Source organism: Xenopus laevis, chromosome 5L (assembly GCF_017654675.1).
Source record: "Xenopus laevis strain J_2021 chromosome 5L, Xenopus_laevis_v10.1, whole genome shotgun sequence".
NCBI lineage: Eukaryota > Metazoa > Chordata > Amphibia > Anura > Pipidae > Xenopus > Xenopus laevis.
The window spans coordinates 160,147,999-160,162,110 of record NC_054379.1 but is presented as its reverse complement, the minus strand read 5'-3'; the positions used below and the strand labels follow the sequence as shown (position 1 = coordinate 160,162,110).

At 40.7% G+C, this 14,112-nt stretch overlaps 1 protein-coding gene across 3 annotated transcripts in view; it reads right to left on the bottom strand.

Annotated features, from left to right (window-relative positions):
• Positions 1–4,422: 4,422 nt before the first annotated feature.
• The window catches only part of XB5870894.L (uncharacterized XB5870894 L homeolog), a 37,373-nt gene continuing 27,683 nt past the window's right edge, over positions 4,423–14,112 (bottom strand). For 2 of the 3 annotated variants that reach the window (XM_018264085.2, XM_018264086.2), the window contains 5 exons: positions 13,483–13,659; positions 12,939–13,080; positions 11,089–11,273; positions 10,092–10,233; positions 5,405–5,766 (listed from right to left, as the gene is read on the bottom strand). In XM_018264085.2, the coding sequence (XP_018119574.1) occupies positions 5,588–5,766; positions 10,092–10,233; positions 11,089–11,273; positions 12,939–13,080; positions 13,483–13,659 (825 nt within the window). In that variant the 3' untranslated portion in view covers positions 5,405–5,587. Of the gene's footprint in view, positions 5,767–10,091; positions 10,234–11,088; positions 11,274–12,938; positions 13,081–13,482; positions 13,660–14,112 lie in introns of all 3 variants that reach the window. The other variant, XM_018264084.2, reaches the window with a different exon arrangement.

The following is a 14,112-nucleotide window of genomic DNA, read 5'->3' as shown; positions in this document are numbered from 1 at the left end:
TACGGGAAGTTTCACATTTTTAAATAAATATCTAGTAACATAGGCTTTTCTGCACAGGTTACATTAAAACAAATCCAGGCAATGGTTCATCCAGGAAAAGCAAAGGCAGCTTGAGCTTCAAGTGCTACATAAAGTAGTGGAGCAGGGGGCAGTACTCCACTTCTCCAGTGAGAACCAGAATGCACAATTCATATAAAAATATGCACGTGAATTAGCAATTATTTGCTATTCAATCTCAACCTTTATATGGTTTCTATGTCCTTCTTCAACTCTTGATCTGGAGTCTGAAGTTTTTCAGCTTCTCTTGTTCTTTCCACTTACAACTCGCCCTATTGATCCCATGCCCTACTCATTCCTTTAAACACCGCTCTCCAATCCTTACTCTGCCTCTTACTCATGTTTTCAGTGTACAATGGACCCATTGTAGTTTTTACCTATTGGTTGTTGTACCTTTATATTCTGTTTCCTTTCCACATTGTGTAGCCTATGACTAAAGGGCCCATTTACTAAAACTCAAACTTTATCTGGTTGAGGTTTTTATTGGGACAACTTTAATTGTTTCTAGAAAAAAAACCTTGAATTTGTAGAGATTTATCATACCCCAAAGCTACTAACAATCCGAAAATCCTCCATCTCAATCGTGTCGAGCTCATGTAGAAGTCAATGGCAGATGTCCCTGAAGTTGTTTCTTGACATTGTGATCTGCGCTGGATAATCCGATAAAATTAGGGTTTTCATCTGATAATCCGATAAAGTCTAGTTTTCACAGAGACAATTCGCAGTCAACTTTTCCCTTCGTGCCTTTTTTTCCTCTTCAATCTGCGACATCATGCATACACGTCATTGGTCAGCACTTCCAAACATCCCACCTCTTTCACGGATCAGGATTAATCAGTCCCAGTCTCTACTGGCTTTTTATTTTCTCTGCCTTATAGAACATTCTGGGAGAAATATACCTTCCCCTTTCCATTTAAAGTCCCACATGTTATGTCTGAAGAAAGTTTTGCTTTACTCAATTGTTTTGATGAAAAGGTTAAAATGAACCCTATTACTTTACACAGAGAGCTAAATTTTAATTGATGGATTATGTGCAGAATAACCTAGTTTACTGGATATTTCTAAAAAGATTTTTTAAAAAGGTAATCAATCATTTAGTGTAATGCTTATCAAAGTGTAAGGGCAACCTCAGTTGTAAGATGTCTGTCACTCTAGCGAGAGCGAAGTGAGTTTCTTCCTTATCATTAATGGCAATAGCTGTTTCTACGAATCAGAGCATTTTGCAAGGGATAATGTACCCCCTACTGTAAATGATAAGGATATTAGAAGTCACTGAGGGGTTGTTCTGTGACCATATAAAGGCACAAGGCTGCAGGCTGAGTTATACAGGGAACTCTGAGTATCACTCATGTATTATAAGGGATAATGTACCCCCTACTGTAAATGATAAGGATATTAGAAGTCACTGAGGGGTTGTTCTGTGACCATATAAAGGCACAAGGCTGCAGGCTGAGTTATACAGGGAACTCTGAGTATCACTCATGTATTATAAGGGATAATGTACCTCCTACTGTAAATGATAAGGATATTAGAAGTCACTGGGGGGTTGTTCTGTGACCATATAAAGGCACAAGGCTGCAGGCTGAGTTATACAGGGAACTCTGAGTATCACTCATGTATTATAAGGGATAATGTACCCCCTACTGTAAATGATAAGGATAATAGAAATTACTGAGGGGTTGTTCTGTGACCATATAAAGGCACAAGGCTGCAGGATGAGTTATATAGGGAACTCTGAGTATCACTCATGTATTATAAGGGATAATGTACCCCCTACTGTAAATGATAAGGATATTAGAAGTCACTGAGGGGTTGTTCTGTGACCATATAAAGGCACCAGGCTGCAGGCTGAGTTATACAGGGAACTCTGAGTATCACTCATGTATTATAAGGGATAATGTACCCCCTACTGTAGATGATAAGGATATTAGAAGTCACTGAGGGGTTGTTCTATGACCATATAAAGGCACAAGGCTGCAGGCTGAGTTATACAGGGAACTCTGAGTATCACTCATGTATTATAAGGGATAATGTACCCCCTACTGTAAATGATAAGGATAATAGAAATTACTGAGGGGTTGTTCTGTGACCATATAAAGGCACAAGGCTGCAGGCTGAGTTATACAGGGAACTCTGAGTATCACTCATGTATTATAAGGGATAATGTACCCCCTACTGTAAATGATAAGGATGTAAGAAGTCACTGAGGGGTTGTTCTGTGACCATATAAAGGCACAAGGCTGCAGGCTGAGTTATACAGGGAACTCTGAGTATCACTCATGTATTATAAGGGATAATGTACCCCTACTGTAAATGATAAGGATATTAGAAGTCACTGAGGGGTTGTTCTGTGACCATATAAAGGCACAAGGCTGCAGGCTGAGTTATACAGGGAACTCTGAGTATCACTCATGTATTATAAGGGATAATGTACCCCCTACTGTAAATAATAAGGATATTAGAAGTCACTGAGGGGTTGTTCTGTGACCATATAAAGGCACAAGGCTGCAGGCTGAGTTATACAGGGAACTCTGAGTATCACTCATCCTATATACTAATCGAAGGCCTATCTATGTCCCGAGTGGAGGGGAGGCAGATGCGCACACAACTTCGGTTAGGATCTATGAGATGCGCGCGCAACTTCAGCCGAAAGACATAGATGCGGCCTTCGATTAGCAGATGTGCTGGAAGGTTAGGATCAGAACAGGTTAGGATCGGGGAGGCAGATGCGCTGGAAGGTTAGGATCTAGGGAGGCAGATGCGCTCACCGTCTCCTTCTGCCTCCCGCCGCCTCTTCTTTCCTGCTCACTCAGGCGGCGACCGCTGGAAGGTTAGGATCTAGGGAGGCAGATGCGCTCACCGTCACACTAGGGGAACCGGTTGCGTACCTGCACGAAAGTCTGTATAAGCGTCGGCCATCTTGCTACTCCTCTGCGACTTTGTCATCCGCCCACTGCCAAATCCGCCCACTAAAGTCTGTATAAGCGTCGGCCATCTTGCTACTCCTCTGCGACTTTGTCATCCGCCCACTAAAGTCTGTATAAGCGTCGGCCATCTTGCTACTCCTTTGCAAGTTTGTCTAATGGCGGCGCTAGCGTCACTCTAGGAGGGGAACCGGTTGCGTACCTGCGTGGGTGGCCATTTTTAGCAAAACGGGCTATATTATCTCCAAAAAATATTGATGTTGACATGATAAACAACCAAGTGATTGCATTACTTCCTGGACAAAGCTGTGTCTTTCTGAGTACTGACTATTGATTCTGAAGACGAAAGTGAGAAACTTAATTTCCCATTAGAATATTTAAACACTATCAACCCTGCTGGATTACCACAACACAATCTTATACTCAAAGTAGGAACAATAGTCATGCTGTTAAGAAACCTTAACACTAAGCAAGGTTTATGTAACGGTACACGGTTGGTTGTGAAGAGCATGAGACAAAATGTTATCAAGGCAGAAGTGCTTACAGGATCCCATAGCGGTGATACTGTTTTGATTCCCAGAATTGACCTTACCAGTTCTGACCAGGAATTACCTTTTAAACTTAAACGACGACAATTCCCCATTAAGGCTGCATTTGCCATGACAATCAACAAATCACAAGGACAAACATTGGATAAAGTCGGCATTTACCTATCTGAGCCTGTGTTTGGTCATGGTCAACTTTATGTTGCATTTTCAAGAGTGCAGCGTTCATCTGATTTTAAAGTCAAGATTTTAAGTACAGCTCACCAGGGAGAACTCATTCAAGGACAGGAGAACATTTTCACAAAAAATGTTGTTTATAAAGAAATTTTTCAGTAACACTTTACTACCAATAAACTCAAAATTTAAGAATTCTAATAGCAGATAGGTAATAACAAGCAATAGGCACAGATTCACTCTACATCCCCACAAATTAGCGTCGCCAGTTGCTGCCTGGGGATGCAGAGTGAATCAGCACCCATCGCATTTTGCTGCCTCACTGTTGTTACCATTCTTTCATTAACGATTCTTTAGAGAATCGGGGGTTTACTGGTGTATTATAAGGGATAATGTACCCCCTACTGTAAATAATAAGGATATTAGAAGTCACTGAGGGGTTGTTCTGTGACCATATAAAGGCACAAGGCTGCAGGGAACCCGTATTCTAAATTATAAGACTGAAGGATGAAGGTTAAGTTATGCAAGCAATGGTATTCCGAGGTGACTTCTAATATTCTCACATTTTACAAGTGGTACATTATTTTTATAACACACAAGTCTCAGAAAGGACCTCATTTAGGACCGATTATAACTGATAATATGTTTCTAAAGATATAATTTAGAGGAAATTCTTGCCTTTTGCATATTATAAAGATGTATAAAACATATATAACCATAACTGTAAATTGAGAAGTTACTTTATTCCAAGAACTTTTTGTGGATTGGCTTGAACAACATTTTATTTTCTATGGCACTGTAACAGAACTATCAAACAACTACTATGTAAGAAATCCCATACACATATATACAACATTTAAAAACAACATTTTAAGGAGAAGGAAAGCTACAGAGGTATTTTATTGCCAATAGATTATCTGCAATAGTGCAAGCTAGAATGCTATATTTATTCTGTAGAATGTTTTACCATTCTAGTAAACAGCTCTAGAAGCTCTCTGTTTGTTTAGGATAGCAGCTGTCATATTAGCTTAGTGTGACATCACTTCCTGCCTGAGTCTCCCCCTGCTCACTTATAGCTCAAATTACAGCAGAGATGGGGGGGAAGAGGAGCAAACTGAGCATGCTCAAGCCCTAGCCCTGGAGGTTTAAGATGAAAACAGGAAGTCTGATACAGAAGCCCATGAGTACACAATAGAAGGAAAGAAATGTGGTGTTTCTTTTGACAGAGGACTCAGAGCAGCATTACTTTGAGGGTTTACTGGTGTATTTATATAGACCTTTCTGATAAAGCTTACTTAGTTTTAGCCTTTCCTTCTCATTTAAAAAAGCAGTGCTTGTAACTGGCTAAAATCAACAGAAAATTAAAGGGGTTGTTCACTTTTAGTATGACGTACAGAGTGATATTCTGAGACAATTTCCATTTGTTTTTCATTTTTAATTATTTGTGGGTTTTGAGTTATTTAGCTTTTTATTCATAAGCTCTCCAGTTTGTAATTTCAGCAATCTGGTTGCTAGTGATGCACTGATTTGAATAAGAGACTGGAATATGAATAGGAGAGGCCTGAATAGAATGAGGAGTAATAATAAGTAGCAATAACTATACATTTGCAGCTTACAGAGCATTTGTTTTTAGAAGGGATCAGTGACCCCCATTTAAAAGCTGAAAAGAGCCAGAAAAAGGCAAATAAATCAAAAACGATTAAAAAAATAATTAAAGGCTAGCTGAAACGTTGCTTAGAATTAGACATTTTTTATAACTTACTAGAAGTTAACTTAAAGGTGAACAACCCCTTTAAGGAATTCTTGTTTAGATACTGTAACAGCTGTGATTATGTTAGTTTCTTCAGTTAGAAGTTTCAGATTATTTTTACTGAGGGAAGAGTTTGTCTAGTTACGAGGCAAAGCACAGATCTCATGCTCGAGAGGAATGGATGTAATTGCAACGCCACAGGTTAGGTCAACCTCAACTCCAGGAGGGGGTTGGAATGTGAAGTTCTGCAGTAACTTGGTGAAGAACAAGAAGAGTTCCATTCTGGCCAACGTCTCTCCAGCACAAATTCTTTTACCTAAATGGGAAATACAGTGAGTCAATTTTAAGAGCTATTAGTCTATTGCTATTCATTCCCAATCTCCTATCTCACACATATCACAATTCTCTTTTACTCACACTAACCATTTTGTTCGATACAGTCTCACCCTTTGTTCATACCATTAGATGCCACCCACACTCATCATTTTTCAGATAAACAGATAGATGAATAGATAGATAGATAGATAGATAGATAGATAGATAGATAGATAGATAGATGATATATAGATAGATAGTGTGGGCATTGCTGTTCTATTATATATATATATATATATATATATATATATATATATATATATGTAACACCTATTTGGGCTGCATAGCACACAAATAGTTAAACTGTCCAGCTAGCAGTAGAAGCATGGGTTACACGCGACTTCACACAACAGGGTCAGGGCCTTCGCCATGTGGAAGTGTTCCCTCTATGGTGTTGTGCAACTACATCCCCCAGGCTACTGTGCATACAACAAAAGATGGGCGCCAGGAGGTTCTTGCAGTAAAACAGAAAACGGTTTATTAACTATGCACAAGGCAAGTGACCACAGGTTTAGTACTCACACAGGAGCTGAGGCAATAGCACATTTCTCACACAGAGCTGCAGGCATTAGGCATTTCTCACAGAGGAAAGGTCTCCATTAGGCATTTGCAGTATTCACACACATTCCCTCCTGGAAGTTGTCAGGAAAGCAGCTTGTACCCTACAGTCCCTCTTCACTGAGGTCCCTGACTGGAGGCAACACACAGAGCCTCTGGGAAGCTACTCCCTTACTGCAAATCCTTGTTGGAGCTTCAGCTGCTCTTTCTCTCTCACCTCTCTGCCTTTCTCTCCTAGAGAGACTATAACAAGTCTGCCCTAGTGTAACTATTCCTCATTCACGGGGTTACCTGGTCCCCGACTTCTTCTCCAAAGCACATGGGCCTTTCTGGGCCTAGCTGTGCCCAGGCTCCCCTGAGCACACCCAGCTGGATCACCATCCACAGGCCAAAGAGGAAGTGGCCACTCCCTACACACACTATATAGCAGTGTAGCAGGGGAGTGTCATTCTCTCCTGGCAGATCACTCTAAGAAAAAAGGTGGGGGCCTTAAAGCTGCAGGGCAGATTACCCAGTAGGGGTCCCTACATACACCCGGGGGAAAAACCCATTTCGTCCCGACAATGGTTTAAACATCCCCAACATATATCAACTTACAGTACCATCACATCCACTTCTGGTATCCTCTCCTAAGGCATACCTGGTAACAATGGTCACTGTAAAGCAGGGATCCCCAACCTTTTGAACCCGTGAGCAACATTCAGAAGAAAAAGGAGTTGGGGAGCAACAGTAGCATGAAAAATGTTCTTGGGGTGCCAAATAAGTGGTGTGATTGGCCATTTAGTAGCCCCTATGTGGATTGTCACCCTACATTGAGGTTCTGTTTGGCAGTGCACCTGGTTTTTATACAACCAAAACTTGCCTCCAAGCTAGGAACTCAAAAATTAGTACCTGCTTTGAGGCCACTGGGAGCAACATCCAAGGGGCTGGAGAGCAACATGTTGCTCACGAGCTACTGGTTGGGGACCACTGCTGTAAAGGAAACACAGCATGCACAATACTGTATCAAACATTTTCAATTGCATAATAAACAGTTGCAGTTGGTCAACTTTATTACACATCAGCAAAAATACTTCTCCCCCTCCCAAGGGTCCACACAGGCCAGTCCTTGGGTGCAGAAACACTACTCAGCGAGTAGGTGAAGGCAGAAGAAATGGTGGTGGGGATCAATAGTCCTTTGTTAGAACCCACTTAGTCCAGCAGTCCTTCCAGCCACAAAAACAAGCAAGCAGCACTCTAGGCATCTCACTCTGCAGGAGTCCATAGAAGAGCTGTAGCAAACATCAGAAGAATCCATCCTCCAGGTTCTCCTCTTCCAGATCCATGATCCGGGATCACACATGAGCAGGAAATGGCTCCATCCGGGACATCCATCTTCCTCCCATCCAACTGACATCCGCAGGCCTTCGTGAAATTCGGGGCGAACCTCCAAGCCCGAACCCACGGCCAAATACTTCGAAGGAAATTCGTACGATTCGAAGAATTCGTACGTTCCGTTTATCCACTTCGAAAAATTCGTACGATCCATTCGTACACTCCGACAAATTCGTACATCCATTCGTATGATTCGAACAAAACAATGCACAGCCTGGTTTTAGGGAATCGAGCCCCACGTTGGGCAGCCAAATGTAACACCTATTTGGGCTGCATAGCACACAAATAGTTAAACTGTCCAGCTAGCAGTAGAAGCATGGGTTACACGCGACTTCACACAACAGGGTCAGGGCCTTCGCCATGTGGAAGTGTTCCCTCTATGGTGTAGTGCAACTACATCCCCCCAGGCTACTGTGCAGACAACAAAAGATGGGCGCCAGGAGGTTCTTGCAGTAAAACAGAAACGGTTTATTTAACTATGCACGAGGCAAGTGACCACAGGTTTAGTACTCACACAGGAGCTGAGGCAATAGCACATTTCTCACACAGAGCTGCAGCCATTAGGCATTTCTCACAGAGGAAAGGTCTCCATTAGGCATTTGCAGAATTCACACACATTCCCTCCTGGAAGTTGTCAGGAAAGCAGCTTGTACCCTACAGTCCCTCCTCACTGAGGTCCCTGACTGGAGGCAACACACAGAGCCTCTGGGAAGCTCCTCCCTTACTGCAACTCCTTGTTGGAGCTTCAGCTGCTCTTTCTCTCTCACTTCTCTGCCTTTCTCTCCTAGAGAGACTATAACAAGTCTGCCCTAGTGTAACTATTCCTCATTCACGGGGTTACCTGGTCCCCGACTTCTTCTTCCAAAGCACATGGGCCTTTCTGGGCCTAGCTGTACCCAGGCTCCCCTGAGCACACCCAGCTGGATCACCATCCACAGGCCAAAGAGGAAGTGGCCACTCCCTACTCACACTATATAGCAGTGTAGCAGGGGAGTGTCATTCTCTCTGGCAGATCACTCTAAGAAAAAAGGTGGGGGCCTTAAAGCTGCAGGGCAGATTACCCAGTAGGGGTCCCTACATATATATATATATATATATATATATATATATATTGCACACCTTACCACAGCACTCCAACATACAGTATAGGGGCAGATTTATCAAGGGTCGAAGTGAATGCGAGGGAATTTTCGAAGTAAAAAAATTCAAAATTCAAAGTAATTTTGAGCGGGCACATTTACTAAGGGTCGAATATCGAGGGTTAATAAACCCTCGAATTCGACCCTCAAATTTAAATCCTTCGAATTCGAATATCGAATTCGAAGGATTTAGCGCAAATCCTACGATCAATCGTTCGAAGTAAAAATCGTTCGATCGAATGATAAAATCCTTCAAATCGAACGATTCAATGATTTTAAGCAATCGATAGAAGGATTTTTCTTCGATCAAAAAAAGCTTAGAGAAGTACCAAAAAAAATACTTTGAAATTCTAGGTTTTTTTCATTCGAATCCTTCACTCGAGCTTAGCAAATATGCCCCTACGACTTCGAATTTACTTTAAAATATTCGACCATTCGATAATCGAAGTACTGTTTCTTTAAAAAAACTTCGACTTCAATACTTCGCCAAATTAAACCTGCCGTTTTGCTATGTTAGCCTATGGGGACCTTCTACAAACTTTTTCCAAGTCTCTACACATCGAATTAAAATCCTTCGATCGATCGCTGAAATCCTTCGAGCGATTTTAATTCAATCAAACGATGGCCAAATTCGCTGAAAGAACGTTGAATTCGATATTCGAATTCGAAAGTATTTAAATTCGATGGTCGAATTTCGAAGTTGAAAATCCTTCGAACGATTTTAATTCAATCAAACGATGGCCAAATTCGCTGAAAAAACGTTGAATTCGATATTCGAATTCGAAAGTATTTAAATTCGATGGTCGAATTTCGAAGTATTTTCAACTTCGAAATTCGACCCTTGATAAATCTGCCCCATAGCCCCCTGGGAAAACCTATTTTGCACAACTGAACTGTAACTCTAATCAAAAAGGCAGTTTTAGTTACAAAGTTTGTACAAGACATGCATAAGCTGACGCACCCCGTCAAGGCAGTGTCCATGCGTCAGTCCTATCTAAGTGAAAAAAGTATTATCTTTGGGGGGAGAAAGACCATACCTGCTTTTCTCTTTATTTAGCATGATCTCTTCCAAAGACACCATTCAGTGGGGGTTGAGAAGAGACCCAATAAGGTAAGGGATGAGCTGCATTTCATTGTGTTATATATATATATATAATTTAGCTATATTGACAGATATTAAACAGAGACACAATACCTGCAGAGAAGGGAAGGAAGGCCTCATTTTTCAAAAAAAGTCCTTCCGAGTTAAGGAAATGTTCAGGGTAAAATTCTTCTGGCTTTTTGAAATACGCTTCATCTTGGAGAACAGAAGTCAGCACTGGAATCACATGGGTTCCCTAAAAATGTTTTAAAAGAAAGGAAACCATCATAAAAAAAAGCACACAAATGAAACTGGTATCATGTAGATATAATGAAGAAAGTGATGAGTTCCTTGGTTATGACCCTACAATTAAATGTGTTAGTTAATTAGAAGGTACCATCAACAAATATATTGTACAATAGAAAAGGGATACTTTATTATGACCCTGTCTCAAGTGCTAGAGCATTATGGGGTGCAAAATGTCTGGTTGCTATGGGCACTGCTCTGTTGTGGTTTACCACCTATGTTAGAAAGTCTACTATTGGTAAAAAGAAATAATACAACACATTTTGAGATGCAACTTTTCTAAAAGTATTTAACAAGCTTTGTATTTCAATAAGTTACTAAAGTGCTCTCTTTTAAAGGAGAAGGAAAGGTTAAAACTAAGTAAGCCTTATCAGAAAGGTCCATCTAAATATACCAGTAAACCCCAAAAGTAGCGCTGGTCTGAGTCCCCTGTCAAAAGAAACACTGCACTTCTTTCCTTCTATTGTGTACTCATGGGCTTCTGTATCAGACTTCCTGCCTTCAGCTTAAACCTCATTGCCCTGGGCAAGAGCATGCTCAGTTTGCTCCTCCCCCCTTCTCTACTGTAATCTGAGCCCAGAGCAGGGAGAGACTCAGGCAGGAAGTGATGTCACACCACATTAATACTGCAGCTCCTATCCTAAACAAACAGAGAGTTTCTAGAGCTATTTACTCAGGTATGGTAAAACATTCTACAGAATAAATATAGCATTCTAGCTTGCACTATTGCAGCTAATCTATTGGCAATAAAATACCTCTGTAGCTTTCCTTTTCCTTTAAGCACATATGTGTACAAAGAAAATACCTTTGGAATGAAATAGCCCCTGAAAGTGACGTCCTTAGTAGTTGCATGAGGAAGGCCATTAGGCACAAGGTTGCCAAATCTCTGGATCTCATGAATAACGGCATCAGTAAAAGGCATGTGTTTCCGGTGGTCAAGCCGAGGTTCTGCAGATCCAATCACTTTATCAATTTCATCTTGGACTTTTTCTGGAAGAAAGATAAAAGCAGAAATGAAGGAGGCTTTAAAGGGACTGATTTATCAACTATTGTTAACAATAGTTTTAGATTTAAACATGTATTTCCCATGCCAGACCGAATGGTTCCAGGGCAGAATATAATTGTCCAAACTGTTAATCACTGCATGTGATTTCTATGGGGGATAAAGGATTCTGATAGATGTTAGTGCACAACACTTCTGACGAGCTACACTTAGTACTAAAACCCATAGGATCTAGTTGGTGTCCCATTGGTTTCTAAAGTAAGAGGGTTGAATCTGTCAATGTACTTGGTAATTATGGAGGTGATGTATAGTGGTGTGGCACTGGTAAGCGCTTTGTAAGTTACTTGTGAGAGGGGCCACACTCAAGACCAGTATATAAGCTATTATATTTAAGCTAATTGCCGAATGACTGGAAAAGGAAGGGAAACTAGGGAAGGGGCGAATTTGACCCTTTTGGCTCTATATTTTTTTGTCTATGGATGTTATTTCAGCAGCGAAACTGTGAAAAAATTTGCTTATCCCTAAGGAAAACCTGAAGGGACTAAAAAATTATGACTGTAAGGGAGGTAATGTTGGCATAACTTCTAAAGGTTTTTAAAAAAAAAGCAATAGAGAAAATGTTTTTTTCGCCTTTTAGGTAACTACTAGTTGATACAGAGGAAGGCAAAAAACCCCATGAAGCCTCTCCAATTTGCCTCAGAGGGGGCAAAAATTCCTTCCTGACTCCAAAATGGCAATTAAATTAGTCCCTGGATCAACTTGTACTATGAGCTATCTCCCATATCCCTGTATTCCCTCACTTGCTAAACACCATCCAACCCCTTCTTATACCTATCTAATGTATCAGTCTGTACCACTGATTCAGGGAGACAATTCCACATCTCCACAGCTCTCACTGTAACAAACCCTTTCTGAATAGTTATAAAAAAGGAAGTATTCTTCAACCAATTACCAAATATTATACTGACTAAGTGAAGCCTTGGGGCCAATTCATCAAGCTCGAGTGAAGGATTCGAAGTAAAAAAACTTCGAATTTCGAGTGTTTTTTTGTGCTCCTCGACTATCGAATTGGCATAAATTCGCCTAAGTAGAATAATTCGAATAGATCGAGCGCAAAAACGCTGCGACTATTCGTCATTCGACAGTCGAAGTACTGGATGGAGCGCAAAAACGCTGCGACTATTCGCCCATTCGATAGTCGAAGTACTGTCTCTTTTAAAAATACTTCGACTGCCTACTTCACCACCTAAAACCTACCGAATTGCTTTAAAAGCCTATGGGAAAGTCCCATAGGCTTGTTTTCCAAGTTTTTGATCGAATAAAAAGGCATTCGATCGAATGAAAATCCTTCGAGCGAATATTCGATCGAGCGCCTATTCACCTGGCGGATATTCGCCAATTCGACTATTCACCAGTGCGTAAATTCGCCCGAATTGCCTATTCGATTCAATTCGATTCTATTCCCCAGTCGAATTTCGAGGGATTTAACCCCTCGAAATTCGACCCTTGATGAATTTGCCCCCTTGTCTCTTGACATAAACTGTTGTGGATCAACCCATCTGTGATATATTTGCATAGGCCTAACATATTTAGCATATATTACAAAATAACTATATACAAGTACCATAATTTCCTATAGAACCAATTCTTACTTTGAACCTCAGGATACTTCATCATTAACAGGAATCCCCAACGAAGAGTAGTAGAAGTCGTCTCCATTCCAGCAGCAAATAAATGGGCTAAAAGGACTTTCAGATTTTCATCGTGGAAAAACTTTGTAGAAGAAGACTTCTCCTGAAATTGCACATCTAAATTAATAGTGTCTGCATTGTAGATTAACATGGCAGGATGGAAACAAGTAGAATTGGAAGCATGATACTTCTAAAATAACACAGAAAATAAAGACCAAGAGAAAAGTTAAGAATACAGGTGGAATGCTGGCTTTTGCTTGGGAATTAATGGACTGGACTCAATTTGCTTCTGATGGTTATAAATAATATAAACTCTTAGGTATGCCAAAAGAGTCCAACCTTTTTTAAGCTATTTAGAAATTGGGCTTTGAAAATCTACCTGTGATAGCTCCACTGCTCCATTTGTAGTCTATAATCTATAATCTATTATAATAACAAATATTTCTAGTGAAGTGCATAGGTTTTTTTCCTTGCCTGGAGCATTTAGTGTTGAATTTAGCCTTACCTCTTGTTGCTTGACTAGGAATGCATCAATGAGGTCCCTCTGGTCACCTATGTCCAGTTGATCCCGGTGTTTGGTAAATGTCTCTATAAGAAAGGCGTATAATCTTTCGGCGTTCTCGACAACGCTTTTGTGACTTCCAGGAATCCATTGCATAATAGACGGATATGTGTTATACAGCTAATAATAGAACAGAAATATATTTTTTTAAAAGTGCTGTTACTTAACAAATAGAGAAGTTTTTTGTTTTTACATTTTTAAATGGAACCTCCTTTCTTCAAGTCTCAGGGAAGGCGCCATATATAAATGTACCATATATTTATAAAAATATCTAAAAATCACCTATAAATCCCACTCTCATCTAGCATTTCTCTCCTTCCTACCACGGGCAGGGGGACACCTTTCTCATTGCAGTTCAGTAACAGCCACATTCTCCTACATTCAAAGGGTACCTGAGGGCATGTGCCTAGGGTGGCAGACTGAAAGGGGCTGGTGGCTATCATTTAATGATTTTAAAAGAAAAAATAAATGATCTCCCCAGCTGCCTCCAGATCTAACCATCTAAATCTGACAGTGGAACTGATGGGTGACTTGCAGTTGCTTGATGGGAAGGGGGGCTCTCATAGGTCAGTT